This window comes from Otolemur garnettii, unplaced genomic scaffold, assembly GCF_000181295.1.
Source record: "Otolemur garnettii isolate 467f Iridium unplaced genomic scaffold, OtoGar3 scaffold00158, whole genome shotgun sequence".
Lineage (NCBI taxonomy): Eukaryota > Metazoa > Chordata > Mammalia > Primates > Galagidae > Otolemur > Otolemur garnettii.
In genome coordinates this window covers 330,268-353,419 of record NW_003852553.1, presented here as the reverse complement: position 1 = coordinate 353,419, position 23,152 = coordinate 330,268, and the positions used below count along the sequence as shown (strand labels likewise).

The 23,152-nt window shown below is 36.4% G+C and overlaps 1 protein-coding gene across 1 annotated transcript in view; it reads right to left on the bottom strand.

Moving 5' to 3' along the window:
* Positions 1 to 4,137: 4,137 nt before the first annotated feature.
* XK (X-linked Kx blood group) overlaps positions 4,138 to 23,152 on the bottom strand; it is a 43,786-nt gene continuing 24,771 nt past the window's right edge. The window contains exon 3 of the mRNA XM_003799876.3: positions 4,138 to 5,365. Coding sequence (XP_003799924.1) covers positions 4,539 to 5,365 — 827 coding nt within the window. The 3' untranslated portion in view covers positions 4,138 to 4,538. The remainder of the gene's footprint in view (positions 5,366 to 23,152) is intronic.

Below are 23,152 nucleotides of genomic sequence, written 5' to 3'. Positions count from 1 at the left end.
ATGGTATGTCTACTACCTTGATTGTGGCAATGGCTTCATGGGTGTTTATGTATGTACAGCTCAATTAAATTGCATATGTTAAATAAGTGTAGTTTTTATTAAGAATTCTACCACAATAAAGCTGTTTTTAAAAGACTTACAGATAAGTCTTTGCAAACTGCAAGGCAACCTTCAGAAGAGAAGGGATTATTGAAAGAATCCATGTCTATTTCATGCTCTAAAATGATCTCTTTAATGATTGCTATTTTTTCCAACTAATTATGGTCATTTATACTTGATTATTTATGCTAATATAATACCAAGCCATGCCTTTGGTGTTTTATATTTCTGAATCAGTATACTATTTATGTTTTTGTAGAAGAGATGTATTAATATAGTGCCTCTCTTTTTTGTATTGCACACAGCAAGTGACATAAAACTAGGCAGAATTTCAGTTTACAGTAGCGTAGCTTTAACAAATGGGAGTAAATGTTTATAAAACTGATAAGTTTTCATGGACTGTTGCTGTCTTGTAAGGCTGAATCTTAGCACTCTCAAATTTCTTATTCTACAAAAGGAATTTCCAGATGAGGTTATAAAACTATTAGTTATAATAACACCATTTTCAAATTTCTGTTTTTAAAACAGTCCCTGAAGTAAAATAAAAAAAAAAAGACACATAAGGACTTTACATCCTATAAGAAATGATAAGCAAGGAGAAACTGAAAAATTAATTTATTATATGAAGAAACATAACAATATTTATTACAGTCAATGACTGCAGAGAAGCAGTTGACAAAAGCTCACATCCACAATGTATTGGCTGAGGAGTACTGGCACATACACTGATAACCACAGCACTAATGTTCTAAGATGGTTTCCAAGGAAATGCTGTTTAACAATCAATTTTAATGTTTATTTTCCCATTTACAAGGTTGAAAGATTAAACTCAAATTTAATTAATGACTTGAATCAGGCATTCACATTGTAAATCACAATTATCAAAACACAGTGCTATGCTGTACATGAATAAATATACTAAAATGATAAACTCATTTACCATCAGAATCACTTTCTCAGATTCAGTGGGTCTTTGTCCTCCAAGTACCATTGTGCTTGGGTGCTAATTTGTGTAAGCAACTGGTTGGTTAGACAAAGGGCAACTGTTGAGAAGGCCAAAGGCTCACATATGCACTCAAGACAACTATGTGGATGACACTACTTACTTCTTTTCAAACAGTAAAAAAATAGTAATAACCTGCTTATGGACTCTAATAACTATAATAATAACTCTTTAAATATGGATGATACTTTAAAAAAATATTTTCAAAGCATTTATACACTTATTATTTAATTTGATATTTCTGATAACCTGGTGAGGTAGGTTGGACAAATGTATTATCCAAATTTGGTTAAGTGAAGAAACTGAAGCATGCAGCAATTAAGCAACTTACAGGGCTGGACAGGGAGATGCAAACCTCCATATTTGGCTATCTCTTCTAATGATAAGAGAAAATCTAAACATGTTTGGTAAACTTATTTCAATATATTTTGAGGAAATATTTTACCCCCATTCAGCCAAATGAGAGTGATTCATTTGGAGCAGCTCTCATGACAGGTTATGGTATGTGATTAATTAGACAAAGCACTGAGAGTTTGACAAATTGAAATTATAACTGAAAAACACATTTTAGCTCTCAAAACATGAAGACATTTTCTGGCTTACTTTATGCTTTTAGGATGACTAGCTCTGCAGTGTGAATTGTAATTTTGCCATTTCAAAGATATAAATAATTTAAACACAGAAATTCTTAGTTTACCATAACTTATATTTTCACCATGCAGGATAAAAAAGCAGTTATTTCCCTCACCCCAAATGAATGAACATATGTGTCCCCAAAGATAGGGTACTTGTATAGCAAGGGTTTAAAATTGACAAAATGTCCAATTTAGTTATCAAACTTCTGTCCTTATCACTGTGTGAATTAGGCTTTGGGAATCTGACACAACATCACTGGTAGTTTGGTTTGCAGTCACTAAAGGTGCTTACTTATCATCTAAACCAGCGGTTCTCAACCTGGGGGTTGCAACCCCTTTGGGGATCGAACGACCCTTGATTAAGACTTTGTTATTTCTCAGCTTTGGTTTGGAGGCCTGTCGTAAAAATATTACAATTTCTTGATCCTTGTCCAATTTTGAACACATCCAGTCAGTGACAGGCTGGCAGCTGCTCCCCCTCCTCACTCCCAAGGCATGATTTGAAGGTATTTCAGATGGAAAAGGGTCATAATTAGCCCTACCATCAGCTACTACAAACCTTCAAGACATTTGAAAATGTTTTTCTCACAAAAGAACTTGGAAATATCCAGTGTCAATGAACACAACTAACAGACGTGATAAAAAGAAACACTTGGAATGAATTAGGAATGGCTTCACTGTTCTCCTCCTCATTACAGAACCCTTTTGTTAAATAGGATATAGCCAAAAAAGGATGTGTCTTAGCTTTATTTTACTCACAGTCTTGACATTGAAGGGTGCTACTGTGGATTACAATTGTAATCTATGCACATGGAGAGTGCATGAAAGTATATGTTGTATGCAAAGTATATGTTGATTAAGTGTGCTCATTACTTATTTTAGGCCTATTAAAAATAGAGGAAGTAATAGGTGATGTACTAGCAGACAGAACATAGACAATCTTGAGTTTTATTTTCATTTAGTTAAAAATAGACAACAATCTGTTTATGGACATCTCAACAAATTAAACCAAAAATACTGATAAACCAAGACATTTGAAATGAAAAAAAGTATCTCATAAAACTAAAGTTGAAGTTCAACAGTTTAGGAGCTTATTGATATATTTCTATGGAACTGTATAAAAAATATTAGACAATATAGATGCCCTGTGAAAGAATATGTACTGTTTGACACATGAATATAGTGGAAATTGATTACCAAATTGCATTTTTATCTGTGTGTATGAAATTACTTATAAATTTGACACCAAAATGAATTCAAAAGGAAAATTATCAGAAATGATGTAATGGTCAGATGAATACATTTTCTAGGTTAATACAGAGAAGTGGACCCATATTCCATCTGGTTAAATACTACATAGAGTCCACAAATAGATTCCCCTTTGGAAATTTCTCAGATTTTACTCTGATGTTCATTTTAAATTGGTATGATCTTTATTGTCACCTGTTTCCAAGTACTTCATTATGAATATTTTAATGGTAGAAATAGTGGCACTGGATATAAGAATTTTTCCAAGACAATTGAGGACATGTTATCCATTCCTCTTTTATGAAATAAACAGGATTCCAAATTAAAGAAAAAAAGATTATGTAGATGATGAAAGGGTGTAGGAGGATAACATCAAAATCTTTTTCAAATTAATTCACAATTATGGTAAATCAAAATACATTCAATAAAAGATAAAAATCTGGTCATCTCTTTCTGTAATTTAAAAAAGTTCTCTGAGGTCAGTATCTAACTAGGGGTGGTGGTAAGGAAAACCCTCTTCCTTCAAATGAAAAAGAAAATGACTAAATACCTTAACTGGGTGGGAAATTTTTAAAGAGTTTTCCAGAAAAAACTTGTTGACCAAGGTAACTCTTATCTAAAACTTTCCTCACAGGCAAGGAAGGGGAAGGTGAGAGTGGAGACTATAAATTTTATTCTCTTCTTTCCTAAAATTGTGAATCCTAGAAAAGTCTATTAGAAATTTCCCGGAATCACCCAACAGGTCTGAACCTTAAGGAGGTTTAAGCCTACCCTGTAGCAGATTCACATATTTAACCATTCTGGGATGGTAAGAATTCTACTTATATAAGCTTCCATCATTTTGATGTTTTAACTTCCCTCCTGATACAAAATTTCTTCAACATACCAAAGGATAAGAACTTTCCTAAACTTACAGGGTTTTCATAGCCAAATTTAGAGTTCATTTTTGCATTCATGGATCCTAAGCAATAAAGTATCCAAATCTAGGCTCTTGAATCAAGTACACAGCATGTGCAAAGAGCCTTAATGAGATGAAAATGGAGTATCTGTGTCTATTCAAAAACCAAAGCTAAACAGCCTTCCCTGTAAGCTCTGACAGAAATGACATTGCTGATGGCAAAACACCAGTAACCTTCTCTGGTCATTAGGACAGTTCTAGGGTGAAAACTATGTTTAGGAATAATAAATCATAAGGCTACCCAGACCAACACAGTCTAGAAAACAAGTAAGCCTCTCTCCTCATTCTACCTTATGGATCTAACTAGCCCAATTCAGATTGCAGGGATACCTTGTTGCTGAAAAAGCCAGTAATGCCTAGAAAAATGTAACATGGTCACCTGGAAACTGTAGTGCCCTTCTTCAACACTCAGAGGTTTCCCTGGCTTCTCCCCATAGTTCTAAATACCCAAGAACTGTATACAGAGAAGCAGGTCACAAAGTGTTGACAGCTAACTTCCTGACTTTTTCCCTGTGCAGGGCTCATTTCTTGTATGAAGAGTGGGTATGAAACCCAGAAAACAACATGCCTGTGCCCTGAGAGACCTTGGATCCCCTTAAGCAGAGCATATGTCATCAGCATTCAAGAACTGAGAGGGCTCCTCACTTACTCCTGCGTTAGAAGGTATCTCATTTCCACTTCTGGATGACTTTAGGTCTGTTGTTCCTACCGACTCAGAGGATGTCTGCCTCCTGCAGGCCCAGCAAAAACACCTAAGCCAGTTTTGAAAGCCTTCAGAAACAGTGGTGGAAAAGAGCCTTTTGCAAGGGTGGAAAAACTGATAGAACACAAGCATAAAGAGAATGGCTGTGCAGTACCCAACGAGCAGCTGTAGAATCAACAGAGGTGCACACACATACATATAGATGTCGGTCTTGAAAATATACCACAAAAGGAGAAGGATGGCATTTTCAATGAATCTCATCATATAGTACACCAGTAGCTGGTACCAATTCTGGGACTTGCTGATGAGGTCGGGGCTGTCAATTTTCAGCTGTACAGCTGACCAACAGAACATGTTGATACCAGTATACAGTAAAGTGAGGAAGCACAGCACGATGGTAGTACCCACCCGAGTGAGAGCCTTCTCTATATTCTCAGGGAATGGGGAGTCACTGTACCAAAAGAGGATCCAAGGGTATAAGAAAAAGCTGAAGAAGTTGATGAGTATGACCATCACCACCCAGCTCTTCAGGACGGAGGTAAAGAGGACTAAGACTATAACTCGAGTGGCAATCTCAAAGCTCCTCCAGAGGAAGATACAGACATAGGCCAGAGGCTTCACCTTGACCTCGTATTCATCATATTTGATTTTGATGGCTAGGATGTTGCAGCGCAAGGCTCCATACACAATGGACAACAGGGATAGAGTCATGAAGAAGCCTAGGGAAAGAAAGAGAAAGAGCAGTGTTAAGTCTCACCTATACCAATAACCTATCATGACAGATACTCTGTCAGTCCATATTGCTTGGACTCTTCTCTGTTTCACGTATACAGGCTAACTTCCAGCTGTCAATATCTGTCTTTTGTGCCTCAGGACATTTTCCAGATTTGAATAAGGCTGCTCTGCCCAGGAGTATGGTAGGCTAAAGTGCCAGGAATTAATCCTCTTGGAAGAGCCCTCAATACCCCAATTCAAGCTCTAATTAAAAGCTTAAATATAAGTACCCTGGATCCCCCACCCCCTGGGTAGAATAATTCTGATGCAGCTCAGCACCTGTAGCTCAGCAACTGGGCACAAGTCACATATACCAGGGCTGGCGGGTTCAAAACTGGCCTGGGCCTACCAAACAACAATGACAACTACAACAAAAAAATAGCTGGGCATTATGGGGGACACCTGTAGTTCCAGCTACTTGGGAGGCTGAGGCAAGAGACTCACTTAAGCCCAAGACTTTGAGGTTGCTGTGAGCTGTGATGCCATGGTACTCTACCATGGGTGACAAAGTAAGACTCTGTCTCAGAAAAAAAAAAAAAAAAACACTCTGATGCCTGTGTTCTATAACATTTCCCAATGTTTCCTCATAGTGTTAACTTCTAGTCACCCACTGTGATAGCAGTCTAATAATGCTCCCTTTATTGGCTGCCTTCCTTTCTGTGCCTCGTTTCTCTTCCCCCTTGCTTCTTACACCTTACTGCCAAGTACATGCACTCAAATCCTCCTCTCACGGTATGCTTTAACGGGGACCAAAACTAAAACACCTTCCTAACTCCATCTTGGTCTGTTTGAGTATGTCGAGTCTTTTACATGGTGTGTTTTATTTCCTCATTTAGCTTATAAGCTTCTAGAGAGTTAAGACCAACCACATCTGACATTTCTTCTTGATGATGCTCCTCTACATATACCAGTAGTAGATATACAAACAGAAGAAATGCAAAAGTACATTGCTAAATATGGTCCCCTCTATCTGCAGAACCTTTTAAATTTATATCCTTTAAGGAATCTACATACTGTCTTCTATAGAGGCTGTGCAGCTGTACTCAACGGGTGTCCCACTAGAGTGTATAAGCATTACTTTTTCTCTGCATCCATGTGAGCATCTATTATTTCTTGTCTTTTTAATAACAGTCATTCATTTAATCCAGCAATCCCTCTACTGGGGACTTACCCAAAGGAAAAGAAGCCATTTTGTAAAAAAAAAAAAAATATATATATATATATATATATTTGCCACATATTTTAATCCACTCATGAACTGATGGGCACTTAGATTGATTTCATGTATTTTCAATTGTGAATTATACACACACACACCATGATGTACTAATCAGTATAAAAAGGAATGAAATAATGTCATTTACAGCAACCTGGAACGAAGTGGAGACCATTATCCTAAGTGAAGTATCTCAGGAATGGAAAACAAACACCATATGTTCTCACTAATAAGTGGGAGCTAAATGATGGGTACACATGGGCACAAAGCTATGTAAAGAACATGAAAAACCAAGCAGAGGAGAGGGCGTGAAGGATAGATATGAGGGATCAAAACTTACCTATTGGGTACAACGAACACTATTCTGGTAACAGGCACACTAAAACCTCTGTTTTAAGCATTATACAATGTGTCCATGTAACAAAAACATTTGTGTTTCCTTAATATTTTGAAATAAAAAATAAACAAACTTATATACTGACTATAGAATATTCACTGCAGTCACATTCTTAATTGAAGGGACTGAAGAAATGAGAACCTCATTGTTACTGAGAGTTGATCTGTCTTGGGCTGAAAGGCCTTGGCGTTTCAGCAAGTCTCAACTCTGGCAGTTTATTTCTTAAAATGACTTACAGCTAACAGGTTTATCCAGTTTATAACAGAAGCAGCAGTTTAGGGAGAAAATATGTGGCTCATTTAAATAGAGCATGGTATTATGTTCCAGCACACAACACTCGTGGCCTTGAGTTATTTTATCTAAGAAATATGCTGCCAACCCATGAGCACAGACTGTGTAGTCAAAACTGAAAGATAATCACTGCAGGCTGCCACCGCTTCTAAATAATAGCACAAAGGAGCATGGGAGGAAGGGCTGTGAGTTAGGAAGTCAGGGTCACGCTCTGGTTTTACTCTTGCTTACAATGAGAAAATGGCAAGCTCTCTGGATTCTATTTTCTCCCTCATAAAATTGAGATGATAATACCTTCCATACTTTCTGCTTCAATTTTTAACTGTCTTGAAAATATGTTTGTCTGTTTATTTTAATAAACTTTATCTTTTAGGGTAGTTTTATGTTTACAATAAAATTGAGCAGGAGGTACAGAGATACGCTATACACTCCCTGACCTCACGTAAGCACAGCCTCCCTCATTATCAACATTCCACACAAGAGTAGTACACTTGTTAAAATTGATGAACCTACACTGACACATCATTATCCCCTAAAGCCCATTGTTTATATTAGGGCTTACTCTTTGTGTTGTACATTCAATGTGTTTGGACAAACGTATAAAGACATGTTTCCACCATGACACTATTATGCAGACTAGTTTTAATGCCCTAAAGATCCTCTGTACTCTACCTATTCATCCCATCCCTTTAACTTCTGGCCACCACTGATCTTTTTACTGCCTTCATAGTTTTACCTTTTCCAGGCTGTCATATAGTCAGAATTGTGCAATATTTAGCCCTTTTCAGATTGGCTTTTTTTGCTTAGTAATATACACTTGAGTTTTCTCTACCCCATTTCTTTTTAGTGCTCCATTGTCTGGATATACTACTGTTTACTTATCCATTCACCTGCTAAAGAATATCTTGGTTGCTTTCAAGTTTTAACAATTATGAATGAAGATGTTATGAACATTCTCATGCTGGCTTTTGTTCAGACATAAGTTTTTAACTCTCTTGGGTAAATACAAGGAGTGTGATTTGGATTGTATAGTAAAAATATGTTTAGTTTTGTAAGAAACCTCTCAACTGTCTTCCAAAGCAGCTGTACCATTTTGCATTTACACCAGCTACGAAAGAGAATTCCTGGTGGTCCACATTTTCACCAGCATTTGATGTTGTCAGTGCTCTGGATCTGGCCCAATACATTTAAGGTATATAACATGATATTTTGATATACATACATATTGTTAAATGATGACTAGAGTTAATTACTGTATCTATCACCTCATATAGTTAACCTTTTTGTGATGAAAACACTTAAGATCCACTCTCTTAGCAAATTTCAAGTATGTATACGGTATTATTTACAGTTACCCTACTGTACATTGGATATCTAGAACTAATTAATACTAATTAATAATAACTGAAACGTTTTATTGTTTAACCAACATCTCCTCATTTTTTACCTCATCTCTGCTCCTACTAACTACCAATCTACTCTTTGGTTCTATGAATTTTACTTTTTTAGATAACACATATAAGTGAGATCATGCAGTATTTTTCTTTCTGTGTCTGGCTATTTCAGTTAGTATGAATATCCCCCACGTTCATCCATGCGGTCAAAATGGTAGAATTTCCTTCTTTTTTAAGGCTTAATAATATTTCATTTTAAATAGGTATATAGTGATATCTCACTTGTTGTCTTAATTTATATTTCCATGATGACATATAGTGTGGACCATATTTTCATATACTTATTTGCTTATCTGTACATCTTTTTTGGTGTAAAAGATCCATTTGTTAATCAGACTGTTAATTTTCTTAGTGTTGAGTTTTAAGAGTTATTTGTAGATTTTGGATAATAATCTTTTATCAGGCATGTCTTTTACAAATACTTTATCCTAGTACATAGTATATGGGAGATAATCTTGTTTTACTCTCTTAACGGTGTCTTTCACAGATCCGAAATTTTTAATTTTCATGAAGCCCATTGTATCAATTCTTTCTTTAATGGATTATGGTTTTGGTACTGTATCTATAACATAATCGGGCAGTGCCCTTAGCTCAGTGAGTATGGTGCCGGTCACATACACTGGAGCTGGCGGGTTTGAATCCAATCTGGGCCTGCCAAACAATAATGATGACTACAACCAAAAAAATAGCTGGGCATTGTGGTGGGCGCCTGTAGTCTCAGCTACTTGGGAGACTGAGGTGAGAGGATCACTTGAACCCAAGAGTTTGAGGCTGCTGTGAGTTAGGATGCCACAGCACCCTACCATGGGTGACCAAGTGAGACTCTGTCTCAAAAAAAAAAAATAATAAAATAAATAAAACATAATCACCAAATTCAAGGTCAGATTTTTCTCCTATGGTATTTTCCAGGAGTCTTATAGTTTTATGTTTTACATTTAGGTCTATGATCAATTTTGTGTTAATTTTTGTGAAGAACATAAGGTCTGTGTATAGATTCACTTTTTTGTATATGGATGTCTAGTTATTCCAGCACCAATTGATGAAAAGATTATAATTTATCCATTGTATTGTTCTTGTTCCTTTGTAAAAGCTCAGTTGATTATTTTTATGTGGGTCTATTTCTGGGCTCTCTACTCTATTCTATTGATCTATCTTGTATTCTTTTGCCAATAGTACACTGTCTTGATTATTGTAGCTTTCTCCATGTCCGCTTCTTAAAATTCAATTCTATAATTTTGTCTATGTAACATAATTGTCTCTACCTAAATGTATAATTTTAAATGCATATAAATAAAGATTTTTCATTGTTTAAGTTCTGAATCGATGAAAAAAGTCTATACTTGGTGAGCATAAAAATTCTGAAGGCTTGGTATTTATTTGCCTAGGAGAAGCTCACTTTTATTCAAAGCATCAACTTTTCTCATAATCTTTTGAAACTGATTTAAATGATTGATGTCATTCACTAGAAAGGCTGGCATCTACTAATCAAACTTAAAAGACAGAAATGCCATCACTTGAGTAGACTGAGAAATAAGTGGACTGAATTATTTTTCCTGAGATGCTAATTCAGTAGATTATTTAAAGAATAACATGTTACTGATATACTTTTATATGTGTAGTTAAAATTTCCCACATTCTAAGGATCCAATTTTGAATTCTTTTCTTTTAGTCCTTATGTTTTTTCCACTACAACAAAAATACTTTAAATGCAGAAGATGAGTTAAACATAAATCATTAAAATATAAATTATGTAGTCACACACACAATATTTATATCATTATATTTATGGTATTTTAACTCTAAAATATTTATTACTTTTAAGAATAACAATGACCCCAAAAAAATTTGCAAGCATCTATCCATCTATCCATTTTTTTCTTGTTAGGTCAATTATTTCCAAATTACATCCTTTTCTCTATCAAGAGAATTAGGCAATTATTATCCAGTTGGTGTTTCATGGTAATCAACTTCAGAAGCCTTCTGAGAATACAAGGAAATTACCTTAAAATCACTGGCTTCATTCCCATTACTGGGTGCTCACTGCAAAATGTCACAGATAGAAATGGGGCCAGGAAGGAAGATATACTTAGGAGACAAGAAGTGTACAAAATGCTTGTAATGTACATTTCTACCTCTAAAATGAAGCTGCTACTTAATGCATGACAGGGAAGATGCTCATACAAATATCTTAGTCATACTTAAATAAAGCTCCCTGACACCATTTCCCAGCCTTATTTTCCCACAGTCATCACAAAAGGGGATCAGATGCTTCACAGAAGTCTAACATCACCTAATAATCCTATTCTCATTTCCTAGGAGAGTGCGTGTATTTTTTTGTGTGTGTATGTGTATGTGCATGTGTAGGGGGCATTATGTGGCTTTCCTTTTTTATTAGAAGGCAAGATGTCACTTTAGGTAAAGCTTAAAGGAAGGCTTTGGCAATATTCCAAACCCTTGCCACACTCCTAAAGCTTCCTCCTATCCAATTCCAGCCAAATGAACTCCTTCCAAATGAACTCTTCCTATTTTACAAAGAAATTAGTCATCAGTAGGCATGGATATGCTCATTTCCTGACTTGACACCAGAAACTTAATCTCTATATAAAGTGATGGAGAACATTTTCTTTCCCAGAATTCCTCTGAGCAAGCAAATTCTATTTGTAGGTTAAGGGAACAATTTCTCTGTTGCTTTAGAGAGATAAGAAAGGCAAGATGGACGATGGTAGATGGCATTCTCTATAATGTGATTACTCTCTGTAGATACTGAATCTTCAATAAAATGACTGAACTCATGAAATGCTTGGGTGAAATAGACTTTTAAAAAAAATTAGTATATGACATCAAGGGGGAACTGAGGCAGCCTAAGGGGATATGGAGTGTAGAGGGAAAGGGAAATTGGAGTAATTTGTCATAATAAGCTTCCAGAAATTAGAATTTTAACCGCATTTCTAAGATAGAGTGATTGTTATCTTTTTTCTCTCAACTCAGTGAACAAAGTGTCTTTCTTACTATGTGGAACCAGGATCTCCACTTGTGCTAAAATCTATCACTTGCTTTCTAAAAAACTTTATTTCATCAATTATGATCTTTCTTGTCTAAATTTTCAACTGTTCCCTCAATCCTGGCTCTTTCCCCCAGTGCATGAATCTGGCCAAGTCATCTGAATCTACAAAAACATCCTTCTTTGGTAAAACCATACATAATTGTTGAAGACATGTGAGGGATGTGTGGCAGTTCGTTATAATATATTCCAAATCTTTTTGTATGTTGGAAAACTTCTAGAATAATGAAGGTTAAAAGAAGAAAAGAAGGGAAGGAAGGAGAGGAGGGAGGGAGGGAAGGAGAGAAGAAGGAAGGTACGCTCCGTTTATCTTGCATGCCTTTCTCTCTATTAGTACATTATCTTTGAGACTTTTCTGTCGATCCTTCTTGAGTCGTCTCTAATCAAAACAATCCCTTATCCTTATTTTCTTGCAGTCAAGATTCTGGTCTTGCTTTTTCTTGATCTTTCTGCAACATTTGACTTTACTCATTCCTACCTTCTTGAAACTCTTCCTGTATCACATTATTTTCTCCTAATCCTCCCCTCACTTTCCTGGCAGTTCTTTCTCAGCACCTTCATAGGCACCTCTTTCTCTTCTTACTTAGGAAACATGGATGTATATTCTCCTCCTACCCAAGGGCTTACTATATTTCTCTTCCTAAATATCCCATAAGGTACCTCAAAAAAAAAAAAAAAAAAAACAGAACAAAATATTTATTTCCCTGTAAATCTCTTCTACCATTCCCTCTAGCAGCCCATGACACCACCACCCCAGATCATCCTATCCAGAAAGCTGTATGTTAGCTAGGACTCTTTTACCATCCTCTGTCATCCCACCCAACTAGATTTCTTAGCTTTTGCTGTTCAGCATAGCCCACAGACCAGCAGCTTTGGAACTGGCTGGGAGTTTGGTAAAAGTACCCCACCCAAGATCCACACTGAGTCAGAATCTGCACTGCAACAAGATTTTTTAGGTGATTCGTATGCACACTAACCTTTGAGAAGTACTGCTCAAAGTTATTTCCTCCCTCCCTTTTTGGTTCTGTATCTTACAAACTTTCACGCGGCTCTTACCATAGGATCCTAACTCATTTGTTTCTCTGTCACCAATCTTATTTCTTCTCTTTGTCAGCCTGGTTAAACCCAACTTAGTCTTTAAGGTTCAGCTGAAGCGTCCTCTCATCAAAGATGCGTTCCTCACTTCTTCAGCCTTTATTCAACTACATTTATTCAGTTGTGCTAAATATTTCAAAGACTCTTCCAAGCCCAGTTAACTGCCATGCTACTGGAATCTCATAGCCACCTCTGCATACCTATGCATATCTTTATACATACCTCTATCTATGTATATCTTTATCTATGCATATCTTTATCTCATCACTTGGTACCTTGGAGGTACTTGGCTTTTTTCTCATTAGGGTACAATCTCTCCAAGGCAGCTACTGTTTCATGTGAAGTTTTATCACTAGCACATAGCATAGTGATTGGCATAAAGAAGGTTATCTATTTACCTAATAAGTGAATGAATAAATGAATTAAAAACTGCATAAGCTATGAATGAGGAACTTTTTCACCACTGAATGAGGAATTTAAATTCTAACTCTCTCACAGACATAACTAGAATGAACAATGAAACATCTCAAAGCCCCTTACCATAAGATGGCTTCTGGGGTTATGGGCTTTCTACGCAAATACATCAGCCTCCATATGCCTTTCTCAGTCAAGAAGCTGCACCTGCTTCCAACATTTCCCGAGAAGTAGGATTCAAATTAGAAAAGGTCTTTGAGATTTACATCTATAACCTAAGCATATTCTTTGAAATAATTGAGAGGCCTGCAAAAACATGGAGATATAGGAACAATGCAGTATTCTCTGATCACAGGAGTAACTAAGGAAGCTAAGTGCTGCTTCAGGATATATTGCCCAAGCAGCAGTTAACCAAAGTATGAATTATTGGGGCAGTACTGTATTCTCCTGGTTAGTTTTCCACATTACTGCTATTCTGGGATTCCACGGCTTACTTCCTGGGGATAGCCTTGAACACTTATTCTGGAATCCAGGGTTCTTCTGTTATAATTCCATCCCAGGCCTTAACAAGTGGTCAGCAAATTGCTAATAAAGAGATTGGAAAAAAAAATCATCATCACTATAAGCTTGTGCCCACATCTGCCAAATGTCCCCCTCCCAGGTGCTACCAAAAATATTGCTTTTGGTTCTTTTTAAAAAACAGCTTTACTGGGATATAGTTCACATACATTTAAAGTGAACAATTCAATGGGGGTGTTTTAAGTACATTCATATATTAATATAACTATCACTACAGTATAGTCCATTATAGTATATTTCATTACCTCAAAAAGAAACTTCATACCATTTAGCTATCACTCCTCCAGTACTGCTCCCTGCTCCCCATCCAGCCTTATATAAAATAATCATTTATCTGCTTTCTGTCTCTGTAAATTTCCCTATTCTGGACTTTCATATGAATAAAATAATATAATATGTGGTATTTGGCAATTAGTTTCTTTTACTTAGCATAATGTTTTTAAGGTTTGTCCATTTTATAGCATGTATCAGTCCTTCCTTCCTTTTTATGACCAAATAATGTTATATTATCATATATATAAGACTTTGTTCATCCATTCATCACTTGACAAACATTTGGATATTGTGAATAGTGCTGCTATAAATATTTGTACACAAGTTTTTGTGTGAACATGTTTTGTTCTCTCTTGGGTTTATAGGAGTAGATCCAGGTCATATTAACTTAATGTTTAATTGTTTAAAGAACTCTCAGACTGTTTTATGAAGCAGTCACATTATTTTATATTCCAACCAACAGTGTATGAGGGTTCCAATTTCCCCACATCCTCATCAACATTTGTTATTATCAAATTTTTTGATTCTAATAGGTATGAAGTTATATCTTGTGATTTTGATTTGCATTTCTCTGATGACTAATGATTTCCTGTATATATACTTTCAGATGTTTACTGGCCATTTGTATATCTCTCCTTTGGCTGTTTTTAGTTCTTAACTATAATATAAATCAAAATCATAATACAATTCACATAGATATCCCAAAAACTTTACCTAAATCCAAAGGCCAAATCTGTACAGATTAAATGTGCTATAGAATAAAATACCAGCATTACCCACAGCCATCAGTGAGCATTTAAAATGAAAAAGGGGGGAAATTCTATCTTCTTAGGCTTTTTGAATTCCCTAAAAATGGCATCAAAAAGCAAAAAATATTTCCATGCTGGCCATGGCAAGATTAGACTGTTTTCATCCATTATTTCTGCCAAGAACAACTAGACAAACATCTGTTCAAAGGCATAAGAAATCCATCAAAGCAGTAAGTACTTCCGGAGCTTAGATTGCAGAGATTAAAAAAAGCCTTCAAAGAAAATTCTGAAGCTGGTTTTTCCCTCAAGACATTTGCAAAAATGAAAGCAGGTATTAAGAGACTAGGAACCTGAACACAACTTTCATCAGGCTCTCAAATCACACAAGTGTGGGAACAAATATTGACATTTGGTCCCCATGATGGCCCTACTTTACATCCAAAGGAACTCAAAGGATACTAGGAGTAAAGGTGACTGGAAATAGATTAAGCTGTCACAAAAACTGAAATATAGGTTTCAACTAACTCAAGGCATGGTTGAATCAAATGGATCAGCATCTAGTCCAACTGCCTGCCATAAGCAAAAGTAAAATCTTACTGGAGAAAGATATCTCATCCAGATCCTCAAAGTATCTCTATTTTTTGATACAAATATCAGCCATTAAATTAAAAATAATGTGGCATATCAACAACAACAACAACAAGATCGAAATCCAAAAATAACAAATAGATATGTGGGTCACTATGGAATTTTGAGACAGTGTATCATCCATTATTTCACTTCCAAGAAACACAGTCAACAGAGTCTTTTTTGGTTTATCCATGCAAGTATCACCTTGCTTCACTTTTTGGTTTTGCTGGAAGGGCTTCGTTTGTTTCCATCCATGCAGATTTTACATTTCTTGATTTTTACATATCTCAGGACTTTCAGAATGACCCACATAATAAAAAAAAAGACCTATAGGAGATACAGATTTTAGAATTATCTGACATGGACTCTAAAACTAAATTGCAAATATGTTTATGAAATTATATGACCACATGGGGAACTTATCTGAGACTACAAACTATGTCATGAGCTCAAATGACAATTCTAGAACTGAAAAATTAAGAAATCAACAGATGGGCTTAATACCAGATTAGACACAGCTATGAAAATAATTAGTATTCACTATGAGGCAAATCAGAGGAAAACACTCAAATGGAAAAACAAAAAAGCATAAGAAACTATTGAGAAGGTAAAAACATGGAGAGATAGAGGGAAAAAAAAGAATTGCTCAGAAACATTTGAAGTAATAAAAGCTAAGAATTTTTCCAAACTGCTAAAATATCAAGCCACATGTTGAAGAAATGCAACAGATCCAAGTAGAGAAAACTACAAAAAAAAAACACAACTAAGAATATTATGTTAAAGTCAATGAACATCAAAGTCAAAGTCTTAAAAAGCAGTCAGAAAACAAACAAGAGTAACTTCAAAGGAACAACAATGAGGACAGTGACAGCAGCATTTTAACAAAAATAATGGAAGCCAGAAGACAAAGGAATGATTACCTCAAAATAGGAAGCAAATAGCCTATAATACAGACTTCCATACCCAAAGATGAAAGGAGAAAAAATATATTTTCTGATGAAACAAAAATGAGAAGAAGGAATTTGTCACCAACAGACCCACATTAAAGAGTACACTAAAGGTCGTAGTTTAGGCCATGGAAAATGCTCCCACATGGAATACAAGAAGGTATGAACAGGGACCAAAAGGGTAAATGTGACTCAATTTTTAAAATTAATATCAAAATAGACACTAAAGATGCAAAAAGGAAATCAAGCTCATTTGTCATCAGGAAATGTAAATTTGAATTACAGTAAGTTATTACTACACATCCACTAAGTCGCAAAAACATAACCACATGTTGGCAAGGATGTACAGTAATTAGAACTTGAGTATACTGCTTGTGGGAATGTAAAATGATAAAACTACTTATGCAGTTTCTACTGAAGCTACACATCAGCGTTCCCTACAGCACACCAGTTCTAATCCTGAGTATATATACAACAGAACTGCATATATATATAAACTAAGGAATTTCCCTTCAATATATATTTAGATCTTATGTGTGTATGTGTGTGTGTGTATACACACATGTATTTCATATATAAAAGACATGTATAAGCAAGGATCTTTATAAAAGCTTTATTTTCAGTAGTCACAATCTGGACATAACCTATTAATCAAGAGTAGAATATACCAATACATTGTGGTATGTTCATACAATGAAATACTACACAGCAATCCTAAGGAACAAACTTTTGCTAAAAGCCACAACATGAATAACTCTCACAAATACCATGTTGACTGAAGGAGGCTAGACCTCTGATTCCACTTACATAACATAAAAAAGAAAAACAGGAAAATTAATCTGTGGAGTTAGAAGTCCACTTTCTGCTTAGTTGTTACCCTTTGGAGGGTAGGAAAGGCAACTAAAAATGGACACAAGGACGTGGTAGGGGGTGCTAGTGCTCCTGTGTTTCCTGAGTTAGATAAAGGGCTACACGGGTTTGTTTATTTTGTGTTAATTCATCAAAGTCTGTCCTTATGAGTATAGTTTTCTGTATGCATCTTACACTTCTATAAAAATATGCATTTTAAAAAAACTAGGTGCACTACTACTATGCTTGGTAGGCACTCAGGAAATAATTATTAGATTGAATTTTTCAAAGGCAAAAAAGGGCTATCCTTTCATCATTATTATGAAATTGTTTCAGAGATAGCGTCTACCTACCCTGGCAAAATGCCAAGTGGAGAATAAACATAGAATAAACTCATACTTAGATTACTAATGCAAAACTTGTTCTATAGATGTCACCAGTATGACACCCTGGTACTGTAAAAAACTTCTTAAAGTCTTAGTGACTAAGATAGTACTGCTACCAAAATTTCTCTTGAATATCTGCCAGTTTACCAGATGTTTAGTAGGAAACTAAGGAATTTCCCTTCAATATATATTTAGGTTTTGTTTAGTTCTCAGAATTTTCAGAATAAATATTATAGGCCATCATTCACAACCCATGTGATATAATTTTAACTATATACACTACATTTTCCAGAGATCCTAAATAATCATGTCCTTTTTCTCCTGAACATGTTTCAATTTCTTGCTTAAGAACATGGTTAAGATCTCCTTAATATCTTAAGGTCAATAAGATCTCCTCCAGCTCATCTTTTTCATGCTAAAAAAAATTATTGCACTCTTACTTCATGCCCAGGGACTACTGTAAAAATTTCACAGGTACTAATCACTTAATTCTATTGTAACAACAATCCCATAAAGGAGACACTGTTACTATCCTCATAATACAGAAAAGAAGGTCGAAACACAGAGATGTGAAATAACTTCCCAGCCAACAGAGCTGGGATTCAAACCCAAGCAAACTATGCTCTAGAATCTTGGTCTTAACCAGTAGGCTCTTTTGCCTAAATAATGACTTCTCTTTTCCCAGTAATAGTCTCAGATCTACTTTTTCAATCTCTTTATCACTGAGAGAAAAGAAAGAGTCTGCTACCCTTAAAACTACCCAGGGCCTCAAGAAGTCTAGAGAAACCTTTAAGAGTTACTTTGGGAAGTTGTCCAATTCTTCCCTGTTTTCACTAAGCCCAAATTTCACATCTGATTTCTACTATATGAGCATTCTATATAGAAAGTCCCCTGAAATCATGTTGTTTAGGAACCTGGGAGTGGGTAAGCCTCACTGTTCTAAGGTGATTTCTGGGAATTGCTTCCCAGTGCACAACCGATGATCAGAAAGAAGTGGGGCAGGGACAGACCCCTCTATCTGCCCAACCAACTTGTCCTCCTCCTTCCTTATCATCCTGCCTCAGGCAGAGAAAAGGGGCATCAGTGAGTTTAGCTAGACAAAAAAAAAAAGGCAACAACAACAATAAAAAAACCCTTGCCCTCAATAGCCATATCAAGGAAATAGGTACCTGAACTCATGTGGGAGGCCTGCTGTCAGGTTATCTAACAGCAAAATGGTAGTAGGGTCACTCAGAACCCCAACAGAGGCTCTCCAATTCTGCTGTAGATTCTCAGCTAGAGCAAGATAGGTAAATCACCTTAAAAAGCAATTATTCAGTCCAGTGAACTTTGTAAATAATCAGGCATGACCATTAAACCCTCTATGACTGAAATAATCTCTTGCATTATTACCAATGCCAACATTTGAATCATAGATGCTCACAAATATCTGTACACATATCCTTACTCCCACTATCTTTTCAACTTCCACAATAATATTCAGTATAATTTTTCCCTCAAATATATCTTTCCTTCCCTCTTTTCAGGTGCTTTATTCTGTTCTCCTAATTTTATGGATTTGTTTGATGTGTCATAGTTGTCAGCAACATGAAAACCTTTTAGAAATAGGTAAGATGGCTCAGCGCCTATAGCTCAACTGGCTAAGGCGCCAGCCACGTACACCTAAGGTGGTGGGTTCGAATCCCCAGCCCGGACCTGCCAAACAACAATGATGGCTGCAACCAAAAAATAGCCGGGCGTTGTGGTGGGCGCCTGTGGTCCCAGCTACTTGGGAGGCGGAGGCAGGAGACTCGCTTGAGCCCAGGAGTTGGAGGTTGCTGTGAGCTGTAATGCCACGGCACTCTGCCCAGGGGGACAGCTTGAGGCTCTGTCTCAAAAAAAAAAAAAAAAAAAAAAAAAAAAAAAGAAATAGGTAAGATAACAGGAATAAAACATAAATGTATAAATGACTTAGATCTTGCAAAGATCTCAGTTCTTTTGTGTGTGAGATTGTGCCTGCTCAATGCCTCCAATTCTAAGAAGTACTATCAAGACCTACTTACTTTACACAGATGTGTGTGAAGAATCAGAAGGCCTTACAATGGATACCAGATTATTCAAATATAGGTTCCATAAAGAAATCTAAGGAGCTATAGAAGCAGCATTGCTATGTTCTCATAAACCCAAGCATAGCCTTGACAACACACTCTTGTGTGGAGATGAGTGGGAGGTGGGTATCTTCCACTGAGTACTACTAAGTAGCTTCAATTGGCTTGCGGCCATAAACTCCAGAAAAATTCCAAAGTAACACCAGGTAAAAGGCAAGCATGAACAAATACTCTTGGGGGTACCATGAAAGCATTTTTTCCCTAGCACATTTGGAGGTGGGTTCAATCTAGAAGGAATAAATATTAACTCACCCCCAAGTTTTACAGACTTTATATTATCTTATATATTGACATTTAACATTACATAATCACATAGACCATTGTTTAGGTTGCTATAGCAGCTACATATACTATACTGAGTGTAGCTGAAAATGATCTTTGGTACAGAAAAAAACATTAAATGGAATTATAATTAGAAGTTTCAGTTTAATATCAAATATTGGATTTGCAATATGTGACACAGACCATAGATGCCCTGAAAAATCTAAAATATTTTTCTTCAATCCCTTTAGTTTACAGAAAAATGTTGCCCACCCTGCAATAGAATGTTTTTCGTCCACAAAAAAGAATGAACTAGAATTATAGTCATCAGTGTATATAGGTTGTAGAGGATACCAAGAGACAGATGACCTCTAAGCAAGATGATTTACAGCTGAGGGGTGGACTCTCGGGGGACTTGTCCACAGGAGCTCCTTATGAAGAATGGAGCCCGTGCCCTCAGCACGTAGTCATTATAAATTACTCCCCTCACCTGTATCATTCCGTTTCAATAAAAGGCTGGTGCGGAGGTTGCTTGGGGCTACCCAGAAAGTAAGGGCTAGCCCGCCTTCCACAAGCTTGTACTTCTAATCCGCCTCTCGCCTAGTTCCTTCCTGCGCTAACCGAGACCAGGGCCATAGGAACCCAACAGGTTGCAACAATAGGTATCAAAAATATCATGTTGAAAAATGATATTTATAATGTGGTACATGTGTAACTTTTAAAGAACTATAAAACCAGTGTATACTATTGAGGAAACAGTGCTTGTGCAGAAAAGTTATAAACCATGCATGAGAATGATAGGCCCTGAAATCACAACAAGGAAGGCTCATGTGGTGCCCCAATTGTACTAGTAATTTCTTAAAATTAGCAATAAAATAAAGATATTTCTAAAACAAACATATAATGTGAAGATTTGATAAAGCAGTCAAGGAAGTATGTGAGTGTTCATTATATTATTCACTACTCCTATTTGTTTTTTATAGTATCAGTATTTTCTTGAATGTACCAAGAAAAGATATCTGCAATTAATAAGTGAGTAGATATTGTAAGACTTTGATGAATGGTCATCAGCAAGGGCTCCAGAAAATAAAAACAAACAAACAAACAAAAAACCCTATGCTGATATCCCTGTGGACAAGTCAGAGAAATGAGAGCAATATAGTAATGTGAGTGCAGTTAGACTGGTTCACAATAAACAATCTATATGACTCAGTGCCTGTAGCACAGTGGTTATGGCACCAGCCACATACACCAAGGGTAGCAGGTTTGAACCCAGGCCGGGACAGCTAAACAATAGCTAAACAATTGCAACCAAAAAATAGCCGGGTATTGTGGCGGGCACCTGTAGTCCCAGCTTCTCAGCAGGCTGAGGCAAGAGAATCGCGTAAACCCAAGAATTGGAGGTTACTGTGAGCTTTGATGCCACAGCACTCTACTGAGGGCAACATAGTGAGACTCTGTCTCAAAAAAAAAAAAAAAAACAATCTGTACTCATATTCTTTATTACTCCAACTCAGGCTAAGAAGTATTTCTCAAGTAGTGAGGAGTTCTGGCTTTTGGGCTGTCCTAGTTTCACAATCTTATCAACTATTGAATGAAGACGTAAGCTTATTGCTGGGACAAAACTGGGAAAATAAATAAAACTGTGATTCAAAATTATCTCACTAGGCTGCTACTTTGGGTTTGAATCCAAGAAAAGAAAATATAAAAAGAAAAAATATCAAGCCCTTGCTTTAGATATTTAAAAATATACTGTCTAGGTCAGGGCTCCTCAAACTTTTTAAAAAGAGGGCCAGTTCACTGTCCCTCAGACCGTTGGAGGGCCAGACTGTGGGCCCCAGGATGAGTTGGCTGCTAAGCAGGACAGGCAGCGGCGGCAAAAACACCTGGCGGGCCGGATAAATGTCCTAGGCGGGCTGCATGTGGCCTGCAGGCCATAGTTTGAGAATGCCTGGTCTAGGTATAAGAAGTCTTGAGTCTAAGAAAATTTACTAGACCATCCTTCAATATAAACCAACTATGGGATTAAGCTCCTCCCAAAGTCACAACATTTGAGCATATAAATAAAATCACAGAGTTCTGATTAAAGCAAAAATAAAATAAAGCACAGCCCAATTCCTTTATGCTCTTGTCAAAATAAAACTTCAATATAGCATAACTTATGAATGCTACATTTTATTTAAAAAATGAGCAAGGCAGATTTTATCTCAAATACAATAAACCTTGATGATAAAGTCTACAAAGCATGCCATTAGAGAAATAATTGGAAGATCTAGAGAATGGAAAAGATACACGATATATGGGATAACTGAATATTTGGAGATCTACTATATGTTACAGGGGTCGATATGTTAGTATTGCTTTGAGTGGGAAAATACAGGTCTAATTGTCAGGCTGAAGACTAAGGGAGGCTGATTTCTGTGTAATACAAGTGAAAAGACTCTACTTACTAGTACAGTGGTTCTCAACCTGTGGGTCACGACCCACAGGAACTGTATTAAAGGGCTGCAGCATTAGGAGGTACTACTAAGTACTAGTACAGTAGACTTAGGTCCCAAAATATAGCTGGTCCTGGAAACAAGTAACAAATTAATACTTTTTTTTCAGAAATTAGGCAATATGTCTGGCCAAGGTACATCTTTGTGCAGCAACATATCAAACAGAAAATGACTGTGTCAGGTTACTGAAGTTCAAAGACCTGTATAGTAAAATTAAACATGTGACTCTTAGCCTGTATAGCAGAAGGGAAAGAGTAGAAATAAGTTATTAAGAGTGCTTTACTAGGAAACCAGGGGACAATAAACACCTCTGAAATCACTGATTCAAATACACTGTACTGACCACCACCCTTCTATCTATCTAACTTGCTTGCCTAAGAACTACAACTGTTTTTTTTTTTTTTTTTTTTTTTTTTGAGACGGAGCCTCAAGCTATCCCCCTGGGTAGAGTGCTATGACATCACGCTCACAGCACCCTCCAACTC